Below are 14,507 nucleotides of genomic sequence, written 5' to 3'. Positions count from 1 at the left end.
GACAGAAGAGCCTGGCAGACTACAGTCCACAGGGTCACAAAGAGTCAAACATAACTGAGCAACTAACAGGGAACAAAGAACCTATATGCTACTGAAGATCCTGCGTGCCACAACTCAGACCCAGGGCAGCCAAATAAAAATAAACACATTTTTTAAAAAAAGGAATTTGCTTTCAAAGTAACTGTCTCAACCTCCACTTTGAAAATTGATTACTTTTTTCCCATAACCCATTAAATAGTACTCAGGTCCTCAGAAAGAGTCTGAGTCTGAAATGTGAAAATATTTCAGCCAGATGTTTCAGGGGAAACATTGAAAAATAAGATTGTGGCTACTTACTGGGGTCTGATGTTTTTCCTCAGTTGAATCAAGACCACTGGTCTTACAGACATCCATACTAACCAGTGGCCCAAGAAAAACCACAGCCATTGAAAGAAAGAAAATGATTCTTGTGAAATTTAACAGAACCATGTGAATGATAATGAAAACATATATTAAAAACTTGAACTAAGTACAGAGAACGCAAGCCTGTTTGGAGCGATAAGACTGTGTTTGTCATTATTGATATTCAAAAGATTACCGTGTACAGGTTTATCTTTTGCTGTTAATGAAGCTCTCAAAAGCTGTGGCAGAAGTGTTCTGTGTGACTGCCCAAGGTCAGCCCTTCAGACAAGTGAGATAGTATTCATCCAAGTCAACTACATTTATTTCTCTGGGCAGAATTGGATGGTATTATCAAAGCAAAAACTAAGATTGTCTCTAAAAGTGGAAAGCTTTGAAATAAAAAGTGTTTGGCAATAATAAGTGGCTCTCTAAGAATATTATGCTTTCTGAGCATGTTTTAAAGGATCCCAATTTGCAAAAAGAGCATCAGTAAGACACCACTACCATCCAACGCAAGCATGGATTTCCCTGTAGTGGGATCAATAAGAAACATTGCATTTTGCTATCTGATTTGGGCCGATGTTTGAAAGAAATTTGAAAAGTGCTCATCCTGTAAGCCTGAGATTGCACAAAGCCTAGGGCTAAAAGCCCAATTCCGTAGTTGGACATTACATAGTTAAGGGTAGAGAACAGGAGAGGAAACATTCCCAAGAGTGTCTACTCTGCGACTCCCGTGGAGAGCAGCGCAAGTGGGCATTTGCTACTTGTGTGGCTCCAGTATCTGAGAGACTGGCCATCCTCGGGAACCTGTATTAACTGTGGTGATAGCTTTTTCTCTGTGGCTTTTCCTCATAATCCGCGGGGCTGTAAAATGAGCCCATTTGTTTTTGAAACTATTGATCTTTCTTGTTAAATGTAATTAATCCCATAGGCTTTCTGGCAGATGGATTATTATTAGGATACATGAGTCAAAGCGATAGAGACTGATTCTCATGAACTTGAAGAGGAGGTAGAAAAGGGAGCAGGAGAAGGAGGGGGGATATGGAGTACTGAGGGGTTGAAGGCAAGGTTGAGAAGCCAAGCCTTGGGAAAGGGCAGGAACAGAGAGCATCTGAGCACCCAGCAGTAGGAACAGACCTTCTCTTCAAAAGACTGCCATCTCAGGTGGGACGAACTGAGAGTTGCATTGACACATATACATTACCATATGTAAAATAGATAGCTAGTGGGAAGTTGCTGCATAACACAGGCAGCTCAGCCCAGTGCTCTGTGACAACCTAGAGGGGTGGAATGGGGGAGAAGTTCAAGAAGGAGGAGATGGATGTATACTTTCAGCTGATTTATGTTGTATGGCAGAAACCAACAACATTGTAAAGCAATATCATATAATTAAAAATAAATTTAAAAAAAAAGACTTCCCATCTCAGCAGCCAGTTTTATGATGGCTTGGCTTCAACCAATTTCACATTCCCGAGAGAAATCTTAATGTCCCAGCTCAACCAAGGGTTACTGATGGGTTTCCCCAGTGGCTCAGATGGTGAAGAATCTGCCTGCAATGCAGGAGACCTGGGTTTGATCTTTGGGTAGGGAAGATCCCCTGGAGAAGGGAATGGCAATCCACTCTAGTATTCTTGCCTGGAAAATCCCCTAGACAGAGGAGCCTGGCAAGCTTCAGTCCATGGGGGTCGCAAAGAGTTGGAGACGACTGAGCGACTAACACTTTCACTTTTCACCAGGATGGCAGATCACCTCGGTTAGTACTCACACTCTCCCCTCTTCCTGGTTCTCTTGCAGTCATCAAGGAAGTTTTTTCCCATCACGTTTTTCGGCTCCATCTCCTGGATCGCCGTCTTCTCTTACTTGATGGTCTGGTGGGCACATCAGGTAAGACCTTGAGAAGGACACACATCTGCCTGGCTTTTCTCTTGGCTGCCAGGTGGCTCATCAGTGTGTTTGCTTTCTGAAACTGGCACAAGGGTATAGCAGCTGACACACATATTCCAGGACTAAAGGAATTCACTCCACTTAACTTTCCCTCGTCTCCTGGCCTTTCTCTGCAGGGTGGAATCAAGTTGGCATAGCCCCAGACAGCTGTGTGGAGGAAAGGCAAGTCTATCCACAACTTGCCCTCTGCAGCCTGAAACCAGGCCAGCCCGGGCCTGGAGGAATGTCAGGGTTTTGCCTAGCTCTGCGACACTTCCTTTCACTTGGACAGCCACTCATCTCACGTTCTCATCAAACTGGCTCTTAGGAAAAGACGTGGAGACAAAATGGTCTCCTCCTTGAGCCTGAATTTACAAAGTATTTCACTTTTACTACTTCTAACTCAATACCAGTCGTAATGCCCATCACCAGAATAAACTCTCAGGAATTGTTTGTTGTAGCACATGAAAGGAAAAAGGAGGTACAAAGGTCTTATGTTCGGTCTTATGTTCTCAGAGGTACTAACAGTTACCGTTATTGACTGAATGTGTACTGCCTGAATATGCACAATTCACCTCCCTTTGTCCTTCTACGTGGGTATAAATTCTGTGGGGCAGGTAATATTATTATCCACAGTTTACAGATAAGAGTTAAGCTTAGAGCTAATTAAAGTTGTTTTAAAAATAATCATAAGATACCACTTCACAACCATTAGGACAACTACAACCAAAAAGACAGACAATACCATTTGTTGATGAGGGTGTGGAGAAACAGGATTGCATATATTTTTCAAAACTCACAAAACCGTACACTTTTTTTAAAAGGGTGAATTTTCCTGTATGGAAATTACACCTTAATTTTTTTTAGAAAGAACATATGGCATCACTAACAAAATCCACTGAAAATATTGGCTGATAAACCAAGTGTTATTCCTACAATGTATTTCATATTATTCCTATCACAGTTATTTTACTGACATTGACTTCAGATTACTCTTCCTCAATATTTCCAAAAATCATTGGCCCCCTGAAGACATTCTGTTTGCCCCCAAGTCATTATTTTCTACATTCACGAAGAGACGTTTCCTAACAATATCCAACAGAAATCACCGCAGAAGTTTCAATCCCTGGGTCGGGAAGATCCCCTGGAGAAGGAAATGGTAACCCACTCCAGTATTCTCGCCTGGGAAATCCCATGGACAGAGGAGCCAGGCGGGCTACAGTCCATGAGGTCGCAAAGAGTCGGACACGATTGAGCACACCCGTTAAAAAAAGTTAAAAAGCTGTTTCTCAGCCTCCAGATTTCCAGGCTATGAATGTTTGCCATTTATAACATATATAATGGCCTTCTATAATAATTATTTTTATTCTTCCATGTACAGATAAAGAAAAAAAAGTGATTTTTTTCACTTACTGGAATGTATTGTTCCTATATAGTTTTCTTTAGCCTTCCTCGAAAATATCATCCTACAAGCTTCGATCTTTTTCTTTACTTTTTAATGATTATCTTAATTCCACAGTCTTATTCTCTTTTCATTCTCTTGTAGAAAAATACAAACACAATCCCTGGAACAACTATAATTATCAAAAATAAAAAGCCCAGAAATACAGAATGCACAAAGAGAAGCCTTATTTGCCAATAATGAATGAGACGTTTCTCTTTCTTTTCACCAAAGAAATGTTTTTCTCTTTCAAAACATCCAGACAGCTGATCAAATAACAGATTCTGTTATTAAGTCTGTAGCACTAATTCTGTCATTTGCACCTTTGACCCGTAAAAGCTATAAATGATAGGAAGTGCACCATTTAGTGCTCAGCTATTTGTTATGCGCAGGTTTGCCAATTAGCTGGTTCCCACTAGCTTAAAAGCATAGTTGGGAGCTGCCTTTATTTGACGGTCACACCGCCCCAGAGCCTAGGGAACTGAACTAGTATACCTGCCCTCGTGGTTCACTGCTCTCCATTAGAAAGTGACAGCTACATGAGCTATATGTCAATTACGTCTCAATAAAACTGGAAGAAAAAGAAAGAAATTGAGGACCAAAGACATTACCCAATTGGTCCAGTTAGCACTAAGTCAAGTACTTAATAAATGCCAGAGCCAGACTTGGAGCAAGGTCCTCTGATTTCCTAACTGTTGCTTTCAGCAAGGCTGCCTTGCTGACTTACAGTCCTATGTTACCAAACCCTAAAAATCCAAAATCAAGTTTTCTGTGGAAATGGTACAATCTAAAAATGTTTAAGAGTGGGTTACAGACAATAGGAGATGTTAAGGGAAAATGGGGACACTGGGTATCAATTCTTAATCTACAATCATAAATTAAGGGGCACATTTGCTACACGATCTGGTGCCATTGTCAGGCACTGGCCCATGGGGCCAATGACCAATTGGCATTTATAACTCTGATCTTCTGCTTCCTCTGCCTGGTCTTAACAAAAATCAAATAGAGGCTGCATTCTAGTCTTCCAGAGCTCTTTTTTCAGATTACCTATTTAATCCTTGTGCCAACATTCCTGATCTCTTGGGTCTGAGTATCATTAAAATATAAATCTTTCTGTCAACGACTGTGGCTTATTCATTGTTATTATCTCAACACCCAGCACAGCAGAGAGTAAGAATTCATTAAAAGGGAGTTGCATTGAAATGTTAGTGGTCTTGATGGTTTTGTGACTTCAAACACTCCTCTGTTTGCCCGTCATGGCTTTTAGGTTGGAGAGACAATTGGCATTAGTGAAGAGATCATGGGTCTGACCATTTTGGCCGCTGGGACTTCAATCCCTGACCTGATCACCAGTGTCATAGTGGCCCGGAAGGGACTTGGGGACATGGCCGTGTCCAGCTCTGTTGGAAGCAACATTTTTGACATCACCGTAGGGTGAGTAGAACTCATTATATAAAGGGTCACATCAGCTCCACCACTGTCTTTGTCTTCTTAGAAGCTTGTGAAGTCATGACCAGTATCTCAGAGCCCAAAACCAACCCATACCAACAGAAAGAAAAGACTGGTAGTATCATTCAGTCTCACCAACTCCATTTTTTCATTTTCACAGAACTTCATGAAGAATAAGTTATCCTTGGACAGGGAGAAACACACACTTACATAGAGAGCGGGTGTTGTAGTAAATACTTTGAGAGAATTTCACCTAAAAAACGGCATTGGCTACATGTCATGAATATTCAACATTCATATGTGACTGAGATACTCTGGTAGTTTCACAGTACTTTTTTTTCCCATGTTCTAATTCTAATTAAAGTCCCCACCAGCCTCAGATGAGATTTGGAAAGCAGACTAAAACATAGGCCAGGAAAAAAATATCCCATCTCCTTCCTTGGAAAACACTGGCAGGTTTGACATTATCATTTCTTTATCCAAGCCGGTGAAGATACTCTAGGTTTTTTTGAAAGTCAGATAATGAGCTCTGTTCTTACAGTTAAGCAAGCTGAAATTCTCAATATGAATAATCTCTAAAGTGGATCTGACTGGGGAGAGAAGCTGTTACTTCTATCATTTCATTTAACATGTCCAAAGTAAAAGTAGTCTCAAAAGTAACCCCAAAAGGCAGTCCCCTGAGAAAGTAAGACATAGGATATTATCCTTGTGTTCCTAGAAGCACTGGCCTCTTGGCACTTGAGTTTGGAAGACCATTAAAAATGAATCTTTCTCATTGAACATCGTGTTCAACACTGTTCTCACTTATCCTTTCCATTACCTAATATATAGTTTTTCATTCAGTATCTACCACATATGTGGTACATACATTTTTGTCTGTCTCAGCCACACGTGAGGTGCGTTTATCATCCCCACTTTTCAGGTAAGGAAACTGAAGGACGCAGAGTTCACACAACGAGTAATGAGACAGCTGGGATTTGAGCAGCGTCTATGCTCTCAAGCCCAGCATTATCTGAACATAAATTATCTGAACCCTGCTCTGAGCTTCACTGTCTGTCCCACCTTAGAGTTCAAAGGGGCCCTCTCCTGCCACACTGTCTTCCTTTGCTGGCATCTCTCCCTCGAGACCCCTCAGTGCTTGTCTGTCTGGAAAACTCCAGCTTACCCTTCCAGTGTCAACTCGTGTCCTGGTTTTCTGATTCCTTTAAGCCTGGCCTGGAGGCTCGTGCTCCTGTATACACTCTGTGTATCTGTAGCTCCCCCTCTTGTCAAGGTCATGTATATCTGTCTGCTAGACTGTGAACTCCCCAAGAACAAGAACTCCCCAAAACCTAACACAATGTCTAATGCATGGCAGTGGCTTGGCACATGTGTGTAGAATGAATGGATGGATGAGTGAATGAATGCCTGAAAAGGTGTATTTTTAAAAAGAGGGACATCCCTGGTATAAACAAGTGTTTCTCAGTTCTACTGCCCACACATTTAAAGTAGTTTTCTTGGTCAATACCTTGTACAAATAGAAAGAAAATATTCTGTAGTATAAAAAGAGAAAATCTTACATGGGAAATGTTCTTTGAGATATATTTATCATGTTTTCAAAAAGTATTCTAGTGAATTACAAAATGCTTTTTGTTCACTGTTCTTATACATATGTTGTAACTTAAATGGAGGTTTAAAGAAAATCATCCTATGTTATAACTTAAATGGAGGTTTAAAGAAAATCATCCCTAATCCTAGTACCCCCAAACATTTAACTTTTGTGCATTTTTCTCTTAATATTTCACAAAGTTTTCTTAGTGAATAATCAGTTTTGCTCTGTTGGAGGGCTTTTATTTTTCCATTTTAAAGCCATTTATGCCTAGCAAAGAATAGGCCTCGAGTAAATTAGTAAGTCAGCCATTTTTCTAAGTTTCTTCATAGCTCTCATAATTAATATTCTACAGCTTCAAGATATTCAATCTTGTTACTTTCAGTTTAACCATTACCCTTTAGTAGGACCTTTGTATTTTTTCAGTTTTATGATAGCATGAGTGTTTTATGAAACTTTATAAAGAGAAACATCTCTTTAAATTATTTTATTAGGGTACATTTTTAAAGAAATATTGATGGATCAAAGATTATAAATATTTCAATGGCTATTGATGTAGTATATTTTTCCAAAAGGTCTCTTCCAAGAATTTATACCAATTTACAATATTATTAGCAATATATTGAGTGTAACAGTTTCTCCATAGTCTTGGTAGCATTTTCTTTTTTTTTTTTTTTTTTTTTTTTTTTTTTTATTTATTTATTTTTTTAATTTTTAATTTAATAATTTTAAAACATGTGTTCCCCATCCTGAACCCTCCTCCCTCCTCCCTCCCCATACCATCCCTCTGGGTCGTCCCAGTGCACCAGCCCCAAGCATTTTCTTCTTGATACATACTCAAGGTAAAGGATTTAGAAATACACATAAAGCATAATACAAGCCAACATATAAGCATATATAAAACATAAATACAAACCAACACCTCTCTAATTCATTATTGAAATTAAATTGCTATTTTTATGTGTATCCTTTTTATAGAATCATATCATGGGCATTTGCCTGTATCATCTTAAGTTTATGATTTTAATAGCTATATAACATTACATTGACTTAACAGTTTGCTATTTAACTAACTGCCTGTTATATGAGATTAAGGTGTCCTGATGTTTCACTACTCAGAGTAACACTGGAATGATCATCTTTCTGAAACAAGTTGCCTCTGCATTTTGAATTATTCCTTCTGCTTGATCCCTGACAACCGAACTGATAGGTCAGAAGTATTAAAAATGTTGTATTTGCCCCAAAGGGTTTTTACCTGTTTGTAGTTCTGTCAACCGCAGCTTCACCAGAATTGGATGTGTGCGTGCGTGTGTCCTTGTCAGTCTCTGTCTCCATTTAAACAATAATAAGTTGGCCATTTTCACTGCTAATTTCTATACCCTTTTCAACATTTTATCATCTCCTCCTGTCACGCTGTACACATCCTCCAACTCATCTCCTTAGGGCTAAGGATAACACTTTAGTCTTTGAAAGGAATCCAAAAAAAAATTGTTTCAAATCAAATTCAGACACATGTATAATTTTTTTAAATTAAAATTGAATAAAAAAAGTGAAAAAAAAAAAAGAAATCACCTGCAGCAACCTTTGATCTTATTTAACCAGAGAACAAATTCTCTCTGCTCTCCCTCATTCTGTCAGGAAATAAAGGTTTTTAAAGGTCACTTGACTTCCATATATGATCGCCTGGGCCAACCAGGCGCGAGTCATGGTGAACTTAACAGGACACTGGTTTCCGATCAGACCCCAAGCAGCTCATGTTCCATCCTGTGCCTTCCTCAGCGTGTCTGACTATGCCCCGCGTCTACGCTGCTTCTCCCCACAGGCTCCCGCTGCCCTGGCTCCTCTACACGGTCATTCACAGGTTCCAGCCCGTGGCCGTCAGCAGCAATGGGCTCTTCTGTGCCATCGTCCTCCTCTTCATCATGCTGCTCTTCGTCATCCTCTCCATCGCCCTCTGCAAATGGCGGATGAACAAAGTGCTGGGCTTCATCATGTTCGGCCTCTACTTTGTGTTCCTGGTGGTCAGCGTCCTCCTGGAAGACAGAATCCTCGTGTGCCCTGTCTCCATCTAGCAGGAAAAGCCATATCTTGAGCCAACAGCATGGACAGTCCCTCCCCGCTCTGGGTTGTAGGCTCTGTGACCTCCGGAGAAGAGGCAGCAGGCCCACAGCCCGGGGCTTTCTGAGCGTCCCTCCTTGGCGGATTTGACGAGGGATGGATTTGCGCAGGGCCAGCTCGTTTCATGGGGCTGCTCCCACCCTTGCCTCCTGCAGCAGCTCCATGCAAGTGACAAACAGATCCCCGCATCTGGGGCTTCTCAGCCTGCATCGCTGACAGGTACTCCTTGCTGGTCAGAGGTATATTCGTCATAATGATGCAAACAATGACAAAAGTGATATATATACATATAAAATATACATATTATATATAGATGCACCTGAACACACCCCTGCCTGTTCCTGTACTGATACCTCTCCTTCCACACCTAGAGAGTAGTCTATACCTGTATACAGACACAAAGAAAACTTATATATATATATATATATATATATATATGAAGTCATATGTATATATATATATGAATACAACTGCATCTTTTCAGGGACAGCTCTAATATATTTCTAGTACCTATTTGAAGAGGGGCATCAACCTTCAGTCTGAGCTTTACCTCTTAACTGCAAGAGGTGAGCTGAGAGAATCATTGCTGTGAACTTCAACCTACCTTGGACATATTGGGATTCTGCCTGGTATGACGGCTGTTTAAGGAATATATGTTGCAGGAGGTAGGGCTGGGTGGAAAGGGTCCATAGAGAACCTAATATGAGCCCTCCAAAACATTCCCACAAGCCAAACTGGGAAGACCATCTGCCCAATCTAACTGAGGTACACTATCTGAAACCCACAGGGTTATTGGGACATCTGGAGGTAAAACCCAGGTTGGGCAGATGCTGGTTTGGGACAAGGGGGAGGTGACCAGGGTTGGGTTTGGGAGAGGTTGTTTGTTTTTTTATATAGTGCCCCAGCATGCAAGTAGAAAATATGATTGCAAACCAAATTAGTGCTCTTCTAGGACAGCAAAACTATATAAACTGAACCTATATTGTTCCAATGCATGTCCCATTATCATCCAAAGAAGGGGGCACATTTAGCTGTAATTGTCATTCAGACGTATCTTGATGCTAAGGTGCTTGATGTATAATCAAAATGCCTGCCAAGAGAGCCTGGATATGCACTAAGAAATGCCATCCAGCAGAGGTGCTCAGTGGAACTTGCTCCCTAACGGTGTGGTTCTTTAAAGCATCTTCCAGTGTGGTCATCAAGGGCTTCAGTGGCTGAAGAAAGACATCACTCCTCCTCCAACCAGTAGAACTAGATTGACGCGGATCGGTACTGCGTGGACTGAGGCAGCTTAGAGCTGTTTGGAAAGGTGTTTGTTCACCAGGACGTTTTCTGGGTCCTCTTGTCTGGTAGTTCCAGGACCAGGACTTGGTCTCTCCTGCCATGAGGGTCCCCACCAGGGAGTCTTTCCAGCTCACAGAGTGCACTGCAGACTATGCTCAACAGCCTCTTTACACTGGCTTCAAGCCAGTCACTCTGAGGTTCTGATTTCCAGAGCATTCATGGGACATTTTCATTTCATCCATTCAGTACTCACAAGTTCTGTTTGACACTTTATATGATTTCTCAGGTCTATGGCAATAAAACCAACAGAGAAAAAGGTGAGGCAGACTAAATGAGTGAAAAATATGCAGTTTTTCATTTCCCCAAACCTTGCATCCTTATAATCATTTGAAAGTAAATAGAAGACACCCCTTATCGTGTAGCCCTCCTACATCTAAGTGGGCACACCCCGTGTCTGAGGACTACTCCATGTGATTTCCTCTCCCCAGTCTGTTGTGTCAGTGCTGCTGCTATGATCTTGCTGTGAGCGCATCCCTCCTAACACAGGGAGACAGAATGCAATGCTCACAACGGAGTAAAGATCAAGATCAAGCTCAGCATTCCTTCCACAAAACCTCAGCTCACCCTACACAGCACAGCAGTCACAGGCAGTGCCCACTGTTGCTCTTCCGAGTCGAGGCCCAATGGGAAAGCAAGAAGCCACAATGGCAGCAGCCAAGATGCTGGCCCAAAAGGCCAGCTTCCCAGTCTCTCCAGCTTTGCAAAATTGAGTGGTCAGTTGTATGAGAGAGAGATCCAGGTATCCTGCTTCAAGGGCAGGATTTTGTGTTGAGACAAGAATTTGTGCTGATTCCTTTGAAAGAGAAGGAACCAGTGAACATTGAGTTAGACACTCTGATGGCTTTCCCTGTGTGTTACTTGAAGGGGAGCAGAGTTGTTTGTTGTGTAAATATATATTATTGACTGGTTTGTTGTGTGAAAGAAGGATTGAATAGGTGACTGACTCAGCAGCAGATAAACTGTGTAAATCCAGAAAGGATGAGAGGTGTTGGGTGCAACCCTGTTCTTCTGGCTCTTCCCTGCCTCCTGTCTGTCTGTCCTGTTCATTCTCAGCTCACGGTGAAGACTCATACAAGCAGCCTGAAAGCGTTGACTTACCTGGGAGCTCCCTTCTGAAGGAGTGTTGTCAATCATGAAAATTGATTGCATTTGAGAAGATGCTATTTCCAAGCCCACTTCCCACCTCAAGGGTGTGGCGTGTCCACTCGCTTGCCGGTATGCAGGCGTCTGTCCCCCATAAGGTGTCTGTGAGGTTTTGTGCTGGACTTGGCTAAACCCAGAGAGAAGACTATAGGTGCAACAGTGGATCTTTAAAAGCATTTGAATTATTACCATAATTATAAGAAAGAACTTTCCACAACATGGTTTTCTGAGTAGCTCATCCCTAGGGCCTGTATAAATACATATGTATCTTCATACCAAATCTCTCTGTACACTGTATATCACTTACATCATCACCCTCTGACCCAATTATATTCAGAATTCAAAAGCAGGGAGCATCAAAGTTTGCCTTAGTGAAGGAAAAGGGAAGACATGCACACCAGTGACCAAAGGGAACATTTCCTCCTGCTCGCATGAGGTGTGCTTTGTCCACAAGGCCATCCAAACATCCACATAGGCACCTTTCTTGTATATTTTCTTGCCCCAAGAATATAGATTCACAGCCTTAGAGAAGTCGCCAGTCGTACCGCTAATGTGGATGTAGAGGCAAAGAATACACGATGGAAAAGTACAGGGGGAAAAAACTGAGAGTACCGATACCCTCTTTGCTTTTCTGGAGCAGGGTATAAAATATCAAAAATTCAAGAGCCCACCTCTTACTGTTTGATCTAAAATAAACAAGCTGTCCCCAAGTGGCTCCCTTTACCTGCAGTGAACCAAGCAGGTCTTGCTTGCTGTCACCTCCCCTGACACCCTAGGCAGGCTCAGGACAGAACAGCTTGGCTCGCGCTGAGAATACTCAAAAAGAACCTTCTCAGTTGCATCTTGGAATGCCCATGCTGAGTCCAGCTGCCTTCTGAACCTGACTAGACCCTAAAGAACTGAGGCTGGAGATGAGACGATCTGCAGGCAGCTTCCCAAATCTAAGCTGAGCCAGGCGGGGCAGATCAAGAAAACACAGCCATGCAGAGACTAAGGCAGAGGGATGTTATCAGTTTGGCCGATGCAGCAGAATTTCCTAAAGCCTTGCCCAGAAGATTATAAAAAGAGGCAGGGAACTGTTTCATATTCGGGGAAAATGCTTTGTAAGGCTTCTAACAGGTGTCAGCTGACAGGGGCCATTATAATTTATTTTCTAGGGAAGACGTGATTCAGGTGTTTGGAGGCCTTTCGGCTAAACACAGCTGCCTTGCCAATGAGACATTTGATAATATTAATGTACATCCCTGCTGGGCAGGGAAATTAAGCCCTCTCCCCACCATTGCTTACAGCTCTTACACTCCTCTGTGACTGGAATGAGCTGTCAAGGGGAGCCCTGCCACCCCCAGACCACCTTAACAGAAAGCTGGCCAGGGATGTGACAGCAGCTAAAGCTGCTGGCCAGAAAGACAGCTGGAAAAGATGGGACTAATATTAACCACTCTGCTGAAATCGCTAATTGGCATATCTGACATGGGTCTAATGCCCATCTGAATCTAAGCATTTCAGAAAACTTCAATCTGCTTTCTTCTGTACATATAACAACACACACACACACACACACACACACACAAGATTAAAAGCATGCCATGCTCCCTACACCTGGACAGATTGTTACTCTAATAATTAAGTGGCTGTAAGTAGCAGCTCTGCTGCTGCTGCTAAGTCACGTCAGTCGTATCTGACTCTGTGCGACCCCATAGACAGCAGCCCACCAGGCTCCCCATCCCTGGGATTCTCCAGGCAAGAAGACTGGAGTGGGTTGCCATTTCCTTCTCCAATGCATGAAAGTGAAAAGTGAAAGTGAAGTCACTCAGTTATATCCGACTTTTCGCAACCCAATGGACTGTAGCCTACCAGGCTCCTCCATCCATGGAATTGTCCAGGCAAGAGTACTGGAGTGGGGTACTTCTCCAAGTAGCAGCTCTGTTCTAGAAGAAATAAACCTGTTCTCATGGTGATTTCTGGAAAAATCAACTGTCTCCTGAAAACTTGTTTCAGAAGCTAATGTCCAGACTTGCTAAGCCAGATCTTACATAACCACTTGGCTTAATATTTTTAAAAGACTTATCCTCAACTCCTGAACCTCCCTCAGAAAGACTGTCTTCAATTAGTAGGTAACGGCTGGTCATGAAGAGAGTTAGTGCAAAATAATAAGGAAAAGGAAGAAATGGAGAATTAATTTACTTTTACTAGGATCCCCAAGAAAGCCAGTGTCCTGTTGAGATATATATATATAGTGTTAAATAATGACAAATTTCAGGCTTTTTTTTCCCACTGAAAGAAGTTTACATAGAGCCCCAGAAAAAAAAAAAAGTTCTCTGTCAAGAATGCCTTGGGAAGAAAGGTAAGGGCCTCCACTCTACTGCTCCTTGCCTTTGTAGCTTTGTGTTTAGTTTTTTAATCCCACAGCTTCCTATTCTTTGAAATACCTAGCTGACAAGAAAAGCAAGCAAGACATACTCAAAGCCAGATGAACTCCTTCCTTATTAGGAGACGATCACGCTTGTGTTCCCCCCACTTCACGGGGAGCTTTAAAATGGCACTGACTTTGGCCAGATATCGCCGTGAGCGTTTAGATGACTGTAGAAGACACAGGTGCGCTCCTGTTTGTTGAGGAAGTCGTGCACGCTTTCCACCTCGATGCCCGTAAACAGTGTGCTCACTGCCACTCTCCCCACTTCCCTCCCACCCGGGGCATCTCCTTGCCCGGCACCCCCTGGTTTCCATCATGGTCTTTGGTGACACTTTTCTTTAAACAAAGTGAGAATAGGCAACAGGACCCAGAAATCCCCAAGTCAGCCAGGTTTTTTAGAAAAATCAGCCTGTAACTGTGACTGGATAGACAGCTCTATTCAAATCAGTGAACAAATAGTGAGAGACGCTATGGAACACCAAATTAAGCCGAAGCCCTTCCACTAAATGATTGATTGACAGACTGAAACACCTTAAAGAATTTTTTTAAAGGAAGTAAAAGACCTTGGTCTGAAAGAGTTCCATGGAATTTACCTTGAGTTTGCCAAAGGTTTAATTCTGTCAAGAGAGCTTGTTCAACCTATCACCCTGATCCAAACGACAGCCCCTTTGTAGGAGGAATCCTTAGCACTGATGTTCCTGGTATAA

The 14,507-nt window shown here is 42.1% G+C and overlaps 1 protein-coding gene across 2 annotated transcripts in view; it reads left to right on the top strand.

The window, feature by feature from the left end:
• The window catches only part of SLC24A2 (solute carrier family 24 member 2), a 279,119-nt gene extending 269,864 nt beyond the window's left edge, over window positions 1–9,255 (top strand). For both annotated transcript variants that reach the window (XM_070376129.1, XM_070376128.1), the window contains 3 exons: window positions 2,176–2,265; window positions 5,013–5,179; window positions 8,605–9,255. In XM_070376129.1, the coding sequence (XP_070232230.1) occupies window positions 2,176–2,265; window positions 5,013–5,179; window positions 8,605–8,854 (507 nt within the window). In that variant the 3' untranslated portion in view covers window positions 8,855–9,255. The remainder of the gene's footprint in view (window positions 1–2,175; window positions 2,266–5,012; window positions 5,180–8,604) is intronic.
• Window positions 9,256–14,507: the final 5,252 nt, after the last annotated feature.

Source organism: Bos mutus, chromosome 8 (assembly GCF_027580195.1).
Source record: "Bos mutus isolate GX-2022 chromosome 8, NWIPB_WYAK_1.1, whole genome shotgun sequence".
NCBI classification, from domain to species: Eukaryota; Metazoa; Chordata; class Mammalia; order Artiodactyla; family Bovidae; genus Bos; species Bos mutus.
The sequence above is the reverse complement of the archived record's forward strand: the minus strand, read 5'-3'. Positions and strand labels throughout refer to the sequence as shown.